This window comes from Sapajus apella, unplaced genomic scaffold (assembly GCF_009761245.1).
Source record: "Sapajus apella isolate SASKATOON/1434 unplaced genomic scaffold, GSC_monkey_1.0 scaffold13, whole genome shotgun sequence".
Taxonomy (NCBI): Eukaryota; Metazoa; Chordata; class Mammalia; order Primates; family Cebidae; genus Sapajus; species Sapajus apella.
Window position 1 is genome coordinate 20,552,310 of NW_022436953.1, and position 13,012 is coordinate 20,565,321.

The 13,012-nt window shown below is 40.3% G+C and overlaps 1 protein-coding gene across 1 annotated transcript in view; it reads left to right on the forward strand.

The window, feature by feature from the left end:
* SLC18A2 (solute carrier family 18 member A2) overlaps positions 1–12,992 on the forward strand; it is a 39,233-nt gene extending 26,241 nt beyond the window's left edge. Inside the window, exons 11-16 of the mRNA XM_032281776.1 lie at positions 647–725; positions 897–948; positions 1,587–1,650; positions 3,701–3,820; positions 3,961–4,094; positions 10,784–12,992. Coding sequence (XP_032137667.1) covers positions 647–725; positions 897–948; positions 1,587–1,650; positions 3,701–3,820; positions 3,961–4,094; positions 10,784–10,888 — 554 coding nt within the window. The 3' untranslated portion in view covers positions 10,889–12,992. The remainder of the gene's footprint in view (positions 1–646; positions 726–896; positions 949–1,586; positions 1,651–3,700; positions 3,821–3,960; positions 4,095–10,783) is intronic.
* The last annotated feature ends 20 nt before the right edge of the window (positions 12,993–13,012 follow it).

Consider the following 13,012-nt stretch of genomic DNA (forward strand, 5'->3'; position numbering starts at 1 on the left):
TGCCAGTCATATCTGACGTGGCCACAAAAAGATGACCAGGTAGACATTCGTGTTTCTGACATAGAAAGACGTTCATAAAGCTAACTGAAACAAGCAGGCTCTTGAACAGTAGGTAGAGTATAATCCCTTTGTTTTTTTGAAAATCAAAACATAAATATATTTATATATGTAAATAAACTTACAAGGGAAAATAACTGTGGTGATTATCTGAGTAATAGATGGAGTTTGGGGTAATTTTAACTTTTTTCTTTTTGCTTATCTCATGGTTCCCTAATTCTTTCAATGACTGTGTCTTACTTCTGTGGGATGAAATCACACGTAAGGTTGCAGCTGCTGAGCTCCCAGGCAGGACCTGTTCGTATCGGCCCACGTGTGAAGCCCACCACCAGCCAGAGATGGAGGCCAGATGAAGCAGTTGATAGAGAAAGGACTTTCATTTCTGGAGTGTCTCAGCAGCTTTGCGTGGACGATAAGCCACGTGGGTTCAGAGCAGACCCAGCAGGCGCCGGATATTAGCTGTCAGGGCACGGGCCCTGGGGCTTCATTTAATCTGCTCTAATCAACATTGCAGTGTCTACAGTTATTACTTTTTCTAACATGTGACTGATATCAGCACTGATAAGGTCCCCTTTTCATACATTTACAGGCGTTGCTTTCTTGCCAGCTAGTATCTCTTATCTCATTGGAACCAATATTTTTGGGATACTTGCACACAAAATGGGGAGGTAAGATTATATGAAAACAACACTCATTCTGTTACAATAATGTAGTTCTTTCAAAAAATTCTCAGTTGTTTCTGCCTTTGCTGTTACAAGTAATTGTTTTGATTTCCACTGAAAATTTGGACTAGGAAAAAAGCTAATGATCATTTCTTGGTGGTGCTTTTTATTTTGTAGGTGGCTTTGTGCTCTTCTAGGAATGATAATTGTTGGAGTCAGCATTTTATGTGTGAGTAAAAGATGTCATTCGACAGGTGAAAACAATCTGGGAATAAAACTTTGGCTTGGGGCAGGAATCACCAAGAATCAACATTGGACTTTGTTGATATTTTATTACAGCTTTCATTTTATTCTAATTTTTTTATCACCTTATAAATGTCTGGACAAGACTTTCCAAGGGGTGTATTTTCATTTTATGTCAGAAATTATTTAAAATGTTTTATTACATAGTTTATGTTTAACTTTCTCCTCCATCATCTTGAGCTTGATGGTGTCTTAAACACTTCCGGACAACCAACCTGAAACAATAGCAAGATGTTTTTCTAGAATAAAATATCTTCTACCAATGACCAATATCCATCCCTCATGAAGCCTACTTGTTATTATCAAAACTTGAGTGTGGACTAGGCTGATCTTTCATATAAGCTGGTGACGAGTTTTTCATGGTGGTCATAAAACTTGTTTCAAGCTTCGACTTTTAAAGATTTGGGGGCTCTGGTTCTTCACAAACCCCACCCTTCTTCCTCCTGTTTTCTTCAGAAGGGAACAGGCATAACGTGCCCAGAGAAAGCACAAGTTCAAGACTTTCTGAGATGATTTAAAGCTGAATCTCTTGTTATTTTAGCATAATATTATTTTCTCTTACAGATTCCATTTGCAAAAAACATTTATGGACTCATAGCTCCGAACTTTGGAGTTGGTTTTGCAATTGGTAAGTCACACAAACTTTGTGGTTACATTTTAAACCCCTTTTGCCCTAGGAAGGTTTCTTCTTCCTCTGGTAGACTGTAGTTCTTCAACCTGATTTTCTAGAATCTTGGAAGGTGGCTTGCAGGCAGCTTAGCTAAGTACAGCCTGTCCAATTCTCCATGTAAAGACACCCACTTCTACACACTAGTCATTCACTTCCTGAAAACCAGTATTTTTTAAAAGCTGGTATTTACAGAAGCAAGCTGATGTTCCACAGCTGGGCCGGGCAAACAAGGGAATCCCTTGCTCAGAGCACATATGTGTGGACTCCTCCCTGTGAGCACATCTTCTCCTGAGGCTGGGGGCAAAGGCTTCACATATATATTTTTAAGATGTTTTAGTACAGACAAAGCAGACTGAGGCATTGACCACCTATGCTACAGGAATTTTCATAGGCAAGGAGATGGGTTTTTATAATGTTAAGAATAATGATACGTTAGGAAAAATCTTGTCACTATTTTGAATGAATGGAATACCTTTGTCTCTTATTTATAATATACCAATTTATTGTGATAAAAGTAAGTGCTCAACCCACCCCTTGTAGAGGCAGGAATGTAATCTTTGAGTGGTACAGCGACACAGCACAGCTTTTGTTGAGGACAGATGGTAGAAGGCCGCCAAGGCTGGGGGTAGAACCCAGTGCTGTACTCCAAGTCCTCCTCAGGTGGCCTTTGCCCGTCCTCTGCCTTGACTCCCCTTGTCCTCACTGTCTGGACATCTTTTTGGGGAGGGTGCCCAGTCCCCTGGCAGCTCCCTTGCCATTCTACAGGCCTGGCAGAGTTGCAGGTGACTGAATGTCTGCCCTCCCCCCCGCCTGAGTCCTGACGGTGCTTTCCTGATTTGCTGTTGTCTGGTTCACTCGTCCCTAGCCACTTAGCACACTTGCATGCCTGACCCGCCTCCTGCCGGCCACACCTGGGTCACACACTTAGACTATGGGCGTTTCCAAGGTGGAGAATACTAGGGGGGACCAGAAGGCCCCAGAACTCCAAGAGTCTGAGAGATCATCTGACCCTGCTCAGGAAACTGAAACTGAGTTAGCTAAAACACACACACACATGCCACATACACACACGCATGTGCATATGCATGCACACACACTCATACACATAATACACACATACACCCCCACATAAACACACATACACAAGTATACATACACATACATACAGATACACATACACCTACACATGTACACAAACATACATATACACACACCTACACACATACATATACATACACATACACAAATATACATACACAGACACACAGACACATAGACACATACATATGCAAACATACATACACAGATATATACACATACAGGCACATACATATACATGCACACACATACATACACACATATACATAAACACACTCCAGCAACAATCACAACCAGCACTAGAATCTCGTCTCTTGAGTAGTGGGGAGCAGGTAGTGTAAAGAGGGTGTGTGTTCAGAGTTCCTGACTCGGATTCCCCGGCTCAGTGAGTGTGGTCAAGCCTCGCCTCTCTGAATATTGGTTTCCTCATCTATAAAATGGGGATGCTCATGACTGGCTGCCGTAAGCCAGTGTCTGTGTACACATCGGCAGGGACTCAGATGTTTGGCACCCTCCCCTCCATGTATGTTAGTGGCAGGCAGATGAGGGAAATTTCTTTCACTGAAATGGTGCCAGCTGCTTCCTAATATGTGCAAGATGCTGGGGACACGGGTAAACAAAACCAATGGAGAGTTGGGCATTTAGCAAAGAATTGAAAAATGAATGACAATTGAGACTGATGCTGTGAGAGAACCTCTGTATACGAGGGGAACCTGACCTCCTCTGGGGGTCAGAAAAGGCTTCCTTCGTTCTTTCTACTCAAACATTATTATCACCCCAAGTCTTGCAGGCGGTGATGACAGAAGGGGAAGAGCTGGCAGGGTTGTGAGTTTAGGACACAGTCCCTGATATTCGGCCCATTTTGGGTTTACATCCGTTTCTATACACTGTGTTCCCTAACTGTCCTCAGGAATGGTGGATTCATCAATGATGCCCATCATGGGCTACCTCGTAGACCTGCGGCATGTGTCTGTCTATGGGAGTGTGTACGCTATTGCAGATGTGGCATTTTGTATGGGGTACGCTATAGGTAAGGACACTGGCTTTTCATAACAACCTTTTACCTCAGTGAACAACAGATAATGTCTACTAAAATTATTTAAATCTTTGCATCTTTCAGTCTATAAGACATTTGGAAAAAGCTTTATCTAATTCTCTATTTCCTGAAAGGCCCTTCTGCTGGTGGTGCTATTGCAAAGGCAATTGGATTTCCATGGCTCATGACAATTATCGGAATAATTGATATTCTTTTTGCTCCTCTCTGCTTTTTTCTTCGAAGTCCACCTGCCAAAGAAGAAAAAATGGTAAGAAAATTTTTCTTACCCTTTCTTGATCATTTTAGCATGGCTTTTCTGTTAGCTTCCTCATGGTTTCATTCTAAAGCCTCCAAACATAAATGGTAAGAGTTCTTTTTGGTTTGTACCACATAGAGCAGTTACTTCTTTTATATATATATTTTTATTACCGTTAGAGTTATTTCTTTCAAGCTTATGTTTATAAACTGGGAGAATGAAATTATCTTTGTACATAGATTAGCATCGGTGTTGCTCTTTTGTCAACCAAGAGAGCAACCAAGAGACTACTATAAACCTGTAGTCATTCAATTTGATTTTCTATGGTTTTGAAAACGTTGGATACAATCTTTCTGCCTCTGTACTCACACCCAAGGTTAGCCATTTGTGGTGCTGCTTTTCTCCTAACCCTTACAGCATCCAGTAATGGTTGCTGTCTTGTCCTTACTGTATGTAGAATTTTAGAGATGATTTTAGGATTTTTATGGAAAAATCATTGTATGTGTACTTTGGGGTATATGTGAACACATAGAACTATTTAATTCATCACTTTATGACCAAACTTATAGCCACAGGCAAGATATAGCTTGTCCCTCTTTTGAACAAGCTCAAATTAATTGATTCAAAATTTGAATTTTGAAATGCATGACTCCTTTTAGCCTTTCTAAGGTATCTACCTTACCCAGCAAGGAGAAGCTCAGTGTTTCTGATCACCTTTCTTTTCTGGTGTTGCCAGTTTTTAAAATAGCAAATGCTGATAGTTATTTGTCCAGGTGAAAGGAGAGTGTCTTGGATTAAGGATGAATGAGATGAACAAGGGGACATGGCATTTTTGTGTTTGTGAATAGAAGTGAGGTATGTTTGTAATGTTCTCTTGGAAGTACATCAGAAGCTCTTTCTGACGGTGGAATGGAGTGCGTCTTAATGCTTTGGTATTTCCTGAACTGCCCTTTGATGGCTTTCCCCAAAAGGAGATTTAAAGACAAACTTTAAAATAAGATTATATGCAGCCTATGTTTGTCTCAGGTGTTTTTTACATTCATTAATTCATTCCATATATTTTGAAATATATTAAGCACTGGGCCCTGGCCTTGTGCTCTTTATTTTCAATAGGATTTAACCTAGATACTTTTGAGTAATGCAGACCCATCTGACTCATGGAAAAGGTGTGGAAGGTGCTGTGGAAATAACTCAGACAGAAGCCATCCCCTTGTCCTTAGATGCTTAGATGCTTCCCTAGCTCTGAAAACCACAGCACTTTCTCAGACTTCTCTTAGGAGACACCTGCTTTTCAGCTTGGGTGTGTAAATTCCAGATGTGTCTTTGCTTGGCTGACCCTAGCACAATACCTTGCCCGAATGGAGTCAGAGAATTATCAGCACAACTGAAAACTGCCATTCTGTTGCCACAACAACAGTTTGATTAAGGCTGAATGAAGGTTATGCTCAATGTGTTTGACCAAAAAACGTATATATGTGTGCTTGCGTCTGTGTGCATGTAAAAAATCAGCTACAAATGCTCCTGTAGCCCAGGAGACTGAAGACTCCTGGGAGATAGTTAAGGGCTAGCATGTGAATTAAGGGCTAGCATGGGCATGGGAGCCAAACCGGCCCCACCATGTAGAGGCTTATGAGTCTTGGTTTCCTCCTCTGTTGCATGGAAAAATGATAACATCTACCTCCTAGGGCTGTTGTGAGGATTAAATGAAAGAATTCCAAAGAGTGATTGGCCCTATGGCTCAAAAAATGTGTTCTTACTTCCAATATCATCCCACTCTTTCCTACTTGTCTATCTTCCCCTGTCAGTCCAGCAATACCTGAATTTTCTCTCTTTTTTTCCCCTCTGTGATGTGAGTTTCCTTTTGCTATACAGACCCCAGAACTGCCGAATGGGATCCCCTTGCCAAGCCGGCAAACATTAGTGGCCGTTGTGGTGTCCGTTTGCAAACAGCAGCCTGATGGCTTATCTGCGGCCTTTGGGAAATGAATGAGGTCAGAGGATGACCAGGGAATGTGTTTGCCCAGACAACTACCACTGTGTTCTGCAGAAGGACTAGCAGAAGGCAGGCCTCAGTACCCCTCCCTTTTTCCAATTTAAACGAACACTTTAGTTCATTTTTTTTTTTTTAATGCTGAAGGAAGTGAAAGAGGTGATCTTGAAAGGCAAAACAGTAAGAATTATAGGTTTCCAGAAAGCCACTTTCACTGTGAGATGTTACCACCCTTAATAAGCACCTAGCAAGATAAATCATTAAACACTTGAGAAAGTATGCATCTCAGTGCCCATCAATGATGCCCATAATTGAAGGCATCATGTCGGATGCCATTTGAGGGGCCTAATGGTGACATTTGAGAGTGGCAACCAGCAGCTGCTGCCTACTCATTGTGCAAGCAGAGCAGGAAGCCAGCGGTGGCGGCCGACAGCACCTAATGATAAGGCGGCATGCAGGCAGTACTGCAGTGTGTGAGGGAAGAGGAAGAATCGATGACCGTGCACTTGAGAAACCCCAGAGCAGACAAGTGCTGGCGTTCAGGATGAGCAGTTGCCAAATGCTTGGGGATGTGAGAGCCAGAAGGCATATAACTATTAGCAAATAATTCTTCCATCAGACAGCATCCTGATAACAAGGTGTTTGGACTTAAGCTGTTTTATATTGTAGGATCTAATGCTATTTTCATGTATCACAAGTCATAGAATCATGAACTAGTTTGTGAGCATGTGTTATCTTCCATTTGGTTTATTGGATTTCCATTTTTTATAATCAGTTTTATCAGTATAGGTGGAGGAAAAAACCTGTTATTCAGGTCCCTCTGCTCATATAGGAAATATCAACATTACCATTTGAGGAAAATTGTTGTAAGACATGGTAGTGCTTCACTCTCAAAATTCCCAGTTGAGAATAGCTGTGTTGTGAATTTTTTTTTCCCGGGTTAAATAATTATTTTTAAAGACAGGGCACACTTGTTAATTTTACTCTTGAAGTTTCTAATTGTTGCCCAGACAAGAAACTAGGTGGTTTGAGGATTGCAGCTTCCTTTTTCTGAATGGCTCTGATATTTGTTCCGTAAAGCCCTTGCGGCAACAGCTCTGTTTTCTGGATGCCATTGATGGGGCAAAGATGGGGTGGCCGGAGGCTGCTGAGATAGAATACATTCTGCATATTATAAGTTGTTTATAGAAATTTGTCCCTTTGCAAGTATTTAAATAGTGGATGCAAAACCATCATTGTTTTTCTAGTTACGTTGAAGAGAATAAAACTTTCCTAGTCAGAAGGCCTGGTACCTACCAAAATCCAAGACTGGACCTCTTACCTTTTAATGCTTTTATGGGTTCACTACCCCAGCTTCATATTTGTATTACTTTTACTTTTACTTTGGTCCACCATGTTTTTTTGGTTTGCTTGTTTTTTGCCACTTAGGAGATATTGACTCATGAAAGGGGCATTTGGAGGGGCCAGGGCTCACCTCTTAATAAGTGGGCTTTGCTCTGAATTCAAATGCCAATCCCCTCCCATTGATTTTCTCTTTGGTTGAGAGTTGAATACATCTTCCTCCCCCCAGCAGTGTGTGGAGAGCAGGTTTAATTTACCTGCCTGTACTGCGGCTGTCCGACTTGCCCCCCATGCACCTGACTGACCCTCTTGATGCTGTTTATGCCTCTTTCTTCATGGTGCTTTTGAAACATTACATGCCATCTGGCTTAATCATGTATAACTTTTTTTTAAGTACAATTATTGCGCAATAAATCTTTCTAGAGGTTTGGAAGCCAGTGAGCTAGGTTTTAAAGGCCACAGAACATTTCAAGGAGGAAAATTTTACCTGAAACAGGCTGTTAACAAATATCATTTGGGTGGATTGGCAAATGCTGATCAGTTAAGTCTACATAATGCCAAATAATCAATCTGACTGAACTGCTTTTCCTGCAGTGCAGTTTTTTGTTATGTTCATATCATGTGCCCAGTCCTAGGTTCTGGGGTTCTTAACATGATATATTCACACAATTCAGGTCTAATGTGGATGAGCCAAGAGATGGAAGGCAACTAGGAATAAGATAGTGATGGCCATTCTTTATGAGGTGACCTGGCTGCCTGGGGACCATGCAAGGATCAAGCCCCCATACCCTGTGTTCTGGTTGGGCATCCCAACTGATATCTCACTGTGCTTCCTCGGTAGATCTCTGTGGTGGCCAGGCTGGCTTACTTAGTGTCCTGCATAATAAATAACTCATGTTTTACTCATTGCCACCTCCCTTGCTGTCCAATCTTTCCCATCTTTCAGGGTTTACCTCAACTCCTGCCTCTACAGGATGGCTTTCCCTGGGCACTGAACCAGAAGTGAGCTCTCCACCTGGGACCCTGGAGTCCCTGTCCTTGCTCATGCAGGGAGGTAACTAAGATGCTGTGATAGGGCCTTAAGGGCACTGATATGCCACACCCAATAGGTGTCCCGTCAGCTGCTGTCAGCCAGATGACAGTGCTGCAGTCTTAGATAATGCCATGTAACTAGGGCAGTGTTTCTCAGTTTGTTGACATCACTGTCATGTGAGGACAGGGTCCTGGACTTTCATTTCTTAACCAGCTCCATCTCTCCATCCCTACATTTCCTAGAGGATCATTAATCTGGGGAGCTGAGGCATCCAGTTATTAGGGGGGGTCAAACCTTTGTGTCACATGGGGAGAGTGGACCTGATATACAGTCTAGTGCTGCCATTATTTTATTTTAAAAATTGAGCTCTTTATTGAATCACTTGGCAAGCAGCATAAAAACAAACAGTTAAGTTAGAAGCTGACAGGTTGAGCTGGCAGCCTAACATAGAGGGTCAGGAAGTCCTTATCTTCACATGTTACGCAGATCATTGGAGAATGTCTTGGGAAATGATAAATGGGTTAAGCACTGAGTGGTGTCTTATCAAATCTGGGGACAAGAGCTGGGGGTAACAGCTAACAGACAAGATGGGCTGCAATAGGCCAACATCAGATATATTTTAATCTATTTAGATTTGCAAACTGCAAAAAAATATTAGGGGAGTAGTTCACATGGAGAAAAACTCAAGACATACCTGATAACTCATTTTATAACTTGCCGTCCTCTGTGCTCATCCAACTACCATGGAGTGCTGCAAGTGGCTCCTGTCTGCTCCATTCTAGCTGTACATCCCTTGGTCAAATGCCTTAACTGCTCTGGACCTGTTTTCTCACTTCCCACAAAAGGTTATTCAGAAAACAAAAAACAGCTGTTGCTGGAAGGGCTTTATGGAACAACTATCAGAGCCATCCAGAAAAAGAAAGCTGCCTCTAAAATGCTTAGGATGGTCTTGGCATGATAATGTCAGCTGTGTTATCAAATATAAGCAAATACTTATTTGAGAATCTGGTTTGAAAGAAGAGCAGCATGTTTTTGTCAAAGTTTTTACATTTTCAGTAACAATAAAGGAGGACACAAGAGTTTCATGCTCATCAGATTTTTTTTAAAAATCATGTATTTAAGCTAGAGGACAGCCAGGATTTGAGGAGAGGTAGTCTGGAAATCACATGTGTGAAAAAGTAAAAGCTCTAGCATGTTTTGCCTAAGAAAAAATCTACAGGCCATGACAATGTCTTAAAAGACTGGGGGCTAGGCATGGTCACTTGTACCTGTAATCCCACCACTTTGGGAGGTTGAGGCAGGAAGATCACTTGAGCCTAGGAGTTCAGGCAGCCTGGGCAATATAGTGAGATCTTATCTCTACAAAAATAAATAAATAAATAAATAAAAAAAACTTAGCCAGGCTTGGTGGCACATGCCTGTAGTACCAGCTCCTTGGGAGGCTGTGGTGGGAAGATGGCTTGAGCCCGGGAAGCAGCAGTGAGCTGAGATTGTACTATGGCGTGAGTCAGACTGTGTCTCAAAAAAACAACAAAAGATTGTAAAGGTAGCCTGTGAAGATATCAGAACTGTCTAGGTGCAGTGGCTCATGTCTGTAGTCCCAGCACTTTGGGAAGCTGAGGAGGGCGGATCACATGAGGTCAGGAGTTTGAGACCAGCCTGGCCAACGTGGTGAAACTCCGTCTCTACTAGAGATACAAGAAAATTAGCTGGGCGTGGTGGTACACACCTGTAATCTCAGCTACTTGGGAGGCTGAGGTGGGAGGATTGCTTGAACCCAGAAGGCAGAGGTTGGTGCACTCCAGCCTAGGTGACAAAAGCTTGTTTCAAAAAAGAAAAGAAGATACCAGAACCAGATTCATGAATGCAAACAATGGAAGTGGGTTGTAGTCTAGAATTAGGTACATTTCTCACATATGAGAGTTTCTCTCATTAGGGAGTGAGCACATCCTTTCAAGGCGTGTTGTCATAATGATGTCTGTAAACAGGTGTTGGACTGGGTGACCTCCAGGATTGCCATACAATTCCAAGATTCTAAGTATAACAAACCTAGCCTGCCTCTCCCTTGCTTCATAGAGTATAAGTTCGCAGAGTTGACTTATGGCCCCTGACAGGTATAATGAAAATACTGCAGAGACCACTTCTGCTGTTTCCAATTGCCTAGAAATTTTAGAGTGTAGAACTACAGGTCTTTTAGGCCAGGCGCCTGGTGATTGCTCCAAATAGTAAGTAATAGTACATAGCTTTCAAACTAATAATCCTTAAAAATAGTAGGTTAAAACCATCTTATCTTTATGAAACAAGAAGTTGATATATTTGCACTTTGTTCTCTTTTAGGCTATTCTCATGGATCACAACTGCCCTATTAAAACAAAGATGTACACTCAGAATAATATCCAGTCATATCCAATAGGTGATGATGAAGAATCTGAAAGTGACTGAGATCCTCAAAAGTCATCCAAGTATTTAATTGTATAAAACAGTGTTTCCAGTGACACGACTCATCCAGAACTGTCTTAGTCAAACCATCCATTTCTGGTGAAAGAGTAAAACCAAAGGTTATTATTTCTTTTCCATGGTGATGATCGATTGCCAACAGCCTTATAAAGAAAAAGAAGCTTTTCTAGGGGTTTGTATAAATAGTGTCGAAACTTTATTTTATGTATTTGATTTTATTAAATACCATACAATATATTTTGATGAAATAGGTATTGTGTAAATCTATAAATATTTGAATCCAAACCAAATATAATTTTTTTAACTTACATTAACAAACACTTGGGCAAAAAATCTTTTTTTTTTCTGAATATTGGAAATGAGTGTTTAAAATTAAAGCACATATTATCTCTGAGACTCTTTCAACAAAGAGAAACTAGAATGAAGTGTGAAAAACAGAATCAAGTAAGACAGCATGTTATATAGTGACAATGAATGAGTGTTATTTAACTTGTAGTTACTATCAATACATTTATGAGTTAAAGAGCTAGTTTTCTCAGGTGTAGAGGACAAGAACTTGTGTCAGTTATCTTTTGGAACCATAAATCTTAGCTGGCGTTAGTTTTCTATGTAATCACCTACCTAGAAAGAGAGAGTTATAAATTATGTCTACATGTTATGTGGTTGGCAGCAAACATTAAAGCCAATAAGGGAAAAATAGTAAACGTTCTGAAAGCAGAGCAAAGCAACCAAACATATTGTTATGAACTAAAAGCTGGGAAAGAGGCATACTTGACTATATGAAAGAAAACTGAGGGTATACGTACCTTATACTGACAAGGTTGTTTAAACATGGTAAGGTTCATCGCCATCTACTTCAAGTTTTAGAAAAAGAAACAACAGGCTAGTAACAGCTGCTCTGACTTGAATATCTGACTATTTCTTTGATCTGTTTGCAGATCATCCAAGTGTTTTCTAGGGATCTATTTATTTTAAGTTGTCTGAAACATTTTTTAGACTCGTGAAAATTATTCACATCAATGTTAAGACAAATTTTAAATGAAGATTAGGAATGAAATTATGTCTTTAATCATGTATTAAGAAAAGAAGTAAACATAATATGATCAGGCAGAAAAGAAAAATGAAACACCTAAAAATGTGTTAACTATATTATCTAGTGTGCAGTGTAGTTTTTCTAAGCATGACAACATTGATGTGCCTTTTCAGTATAACAGCAAATACTGTTAGTGAACATAGTCAATTTATGTTGTTTTGTATGAGATATGACTGGGTGTAGTGTGAAATGTCTCTAATACTTGCTAATCTTGCAGTTCTGTAATCATAAACAAAAATTAGTTTTGTTAAGATTGTGTTTGTGTTAACTTGGACATTAAGGAGCAAAGAACTTTAGAACAAAGACTCCTCAATCTTGTGGCTTTCTTATTCTCTAGTAAAGTAGCTAACATTTCCTTTGTTTCATTGTGTTTGAAGCAAACAAGCTTCCAACTCACTTATTTGGCAATGGGCAACTTGGCCAAGTCTGCTACTTTGGAAGATGGCTCTGGAGGAACTCTCATATGGCTAAAAAGGCAGACTAGTTTTTTACTTCTACAGGGCTAGAGCCTTAAAAAAGAACGTGCTACAAATTGGTTCTCTTTGAGAGTTTTTGGTTCTCCCTGACCCCAATACTGTATACTTCATTACGATTTTATTTTCACCTTTAAGGCTCTGTGTCTTTCTGTAAGAATGCCTGGCAAAGGTATACCTGCTATTGATCCCTTGGGGTAAGATAAAATATAAATAAAACCTTCAGAACTGTTTTGGGAGCAAAAGATATGTTGTACTTGGGGAAAACAATTATAAGTTCTTTTATATGACTAATACACTTGGTTAGCAAGACTGAAAAGAGGTGTTTTTTAAAATGTACGTACCAAAACAAACTACAGCTCTCTGAACATTTATTTTTTGAACAGAGGTGGTTTTTATGTTTGTACCTGGTAATACAGATATAAAAACCTTAATGAGGTAGCAATGAATATTCAACTGTTTGACTGCTAAGTGCATCTGTCCATGTTTTAGCAAGTTTACTTAATAAATCTTCTGAACCATGTACTGTGCCTATTAGTATTC